Raw genomic sequence first — 467 nt, forward strand, 5'->3', positions numbered from 1 at the left:
GAGGGAGGGGTCGGGGGTGACGAGGCCCGCGTAAGGACGCAGAGCACGCCCCCCCAGACGCCGCCCAGCTCGGTGACTGTTCGCAGCAGCTCCAGCCCCGGCGTCCACAGTCACCTGGATGCGAGCAAGGCCTGCTGGCACTACCGCCGGGGGGGTGGGGCGTCCCAGGGGACCCGAGGGCACGGTTTCTGCATCCGGCCTACAAATCCTCGGTTAGAGCTTGCGCCAAGCGTGTCAGAAATTGGACGCGGTGACTGTTTGCCAGGACATCGCGCTGATGGACGACCAGCAGAGGGAGGAGTTTATCGGCAAGATCGGGATCTCCTCGGAAGAAAACGACGGCACTTCCGACGAGAGCGCAGACTCGGAGCCTCACAAGTACAGCTGCAAAAGGTGTCAGGTAACTGCACCTGCAGCCTTCCGGCCTGGGGCTGCAGGGCTGCCGGCCCGCAGGGGCTCTGGCATGG

General features: G+C 65.5%; 1 protein-coding gene across 1 annotated transcript in view; it reads left to right on the forward strand.

Moving 5' to 3' along the window:
• The window catches only part of PRDM15 (PR/SET domain 15), a 60115-nt gene that overhangs the window by 44303 nt on the left and 15345 nt on the right, over positions 1–467 (forward strand). Inside the window, 1 exon segment of the mRNA XM_007472130.1 lies at positions 266–400. Coding sequence (XP_007472192.1) covers positions 266–400 — 135 coding nt within the window.

The sequence above is a fragment of the Lipotes vexillifer genome, unplaced genomic scaffold, assembly GCF_000442215.2.
Source record: "Lipotes vexillifer unplaced genomic scaffold, Lipotes_vexillifer_v1.1 scaffold478, whole genome shotgun sequence".
Classification (NCBI taxonomy): domain Eukaryota; kingdom Metazoa; phylum Chordata; class Mammalia; order Artiodactyla; family Lipotidae; genus Lipotes; species Lipotes vexillifer.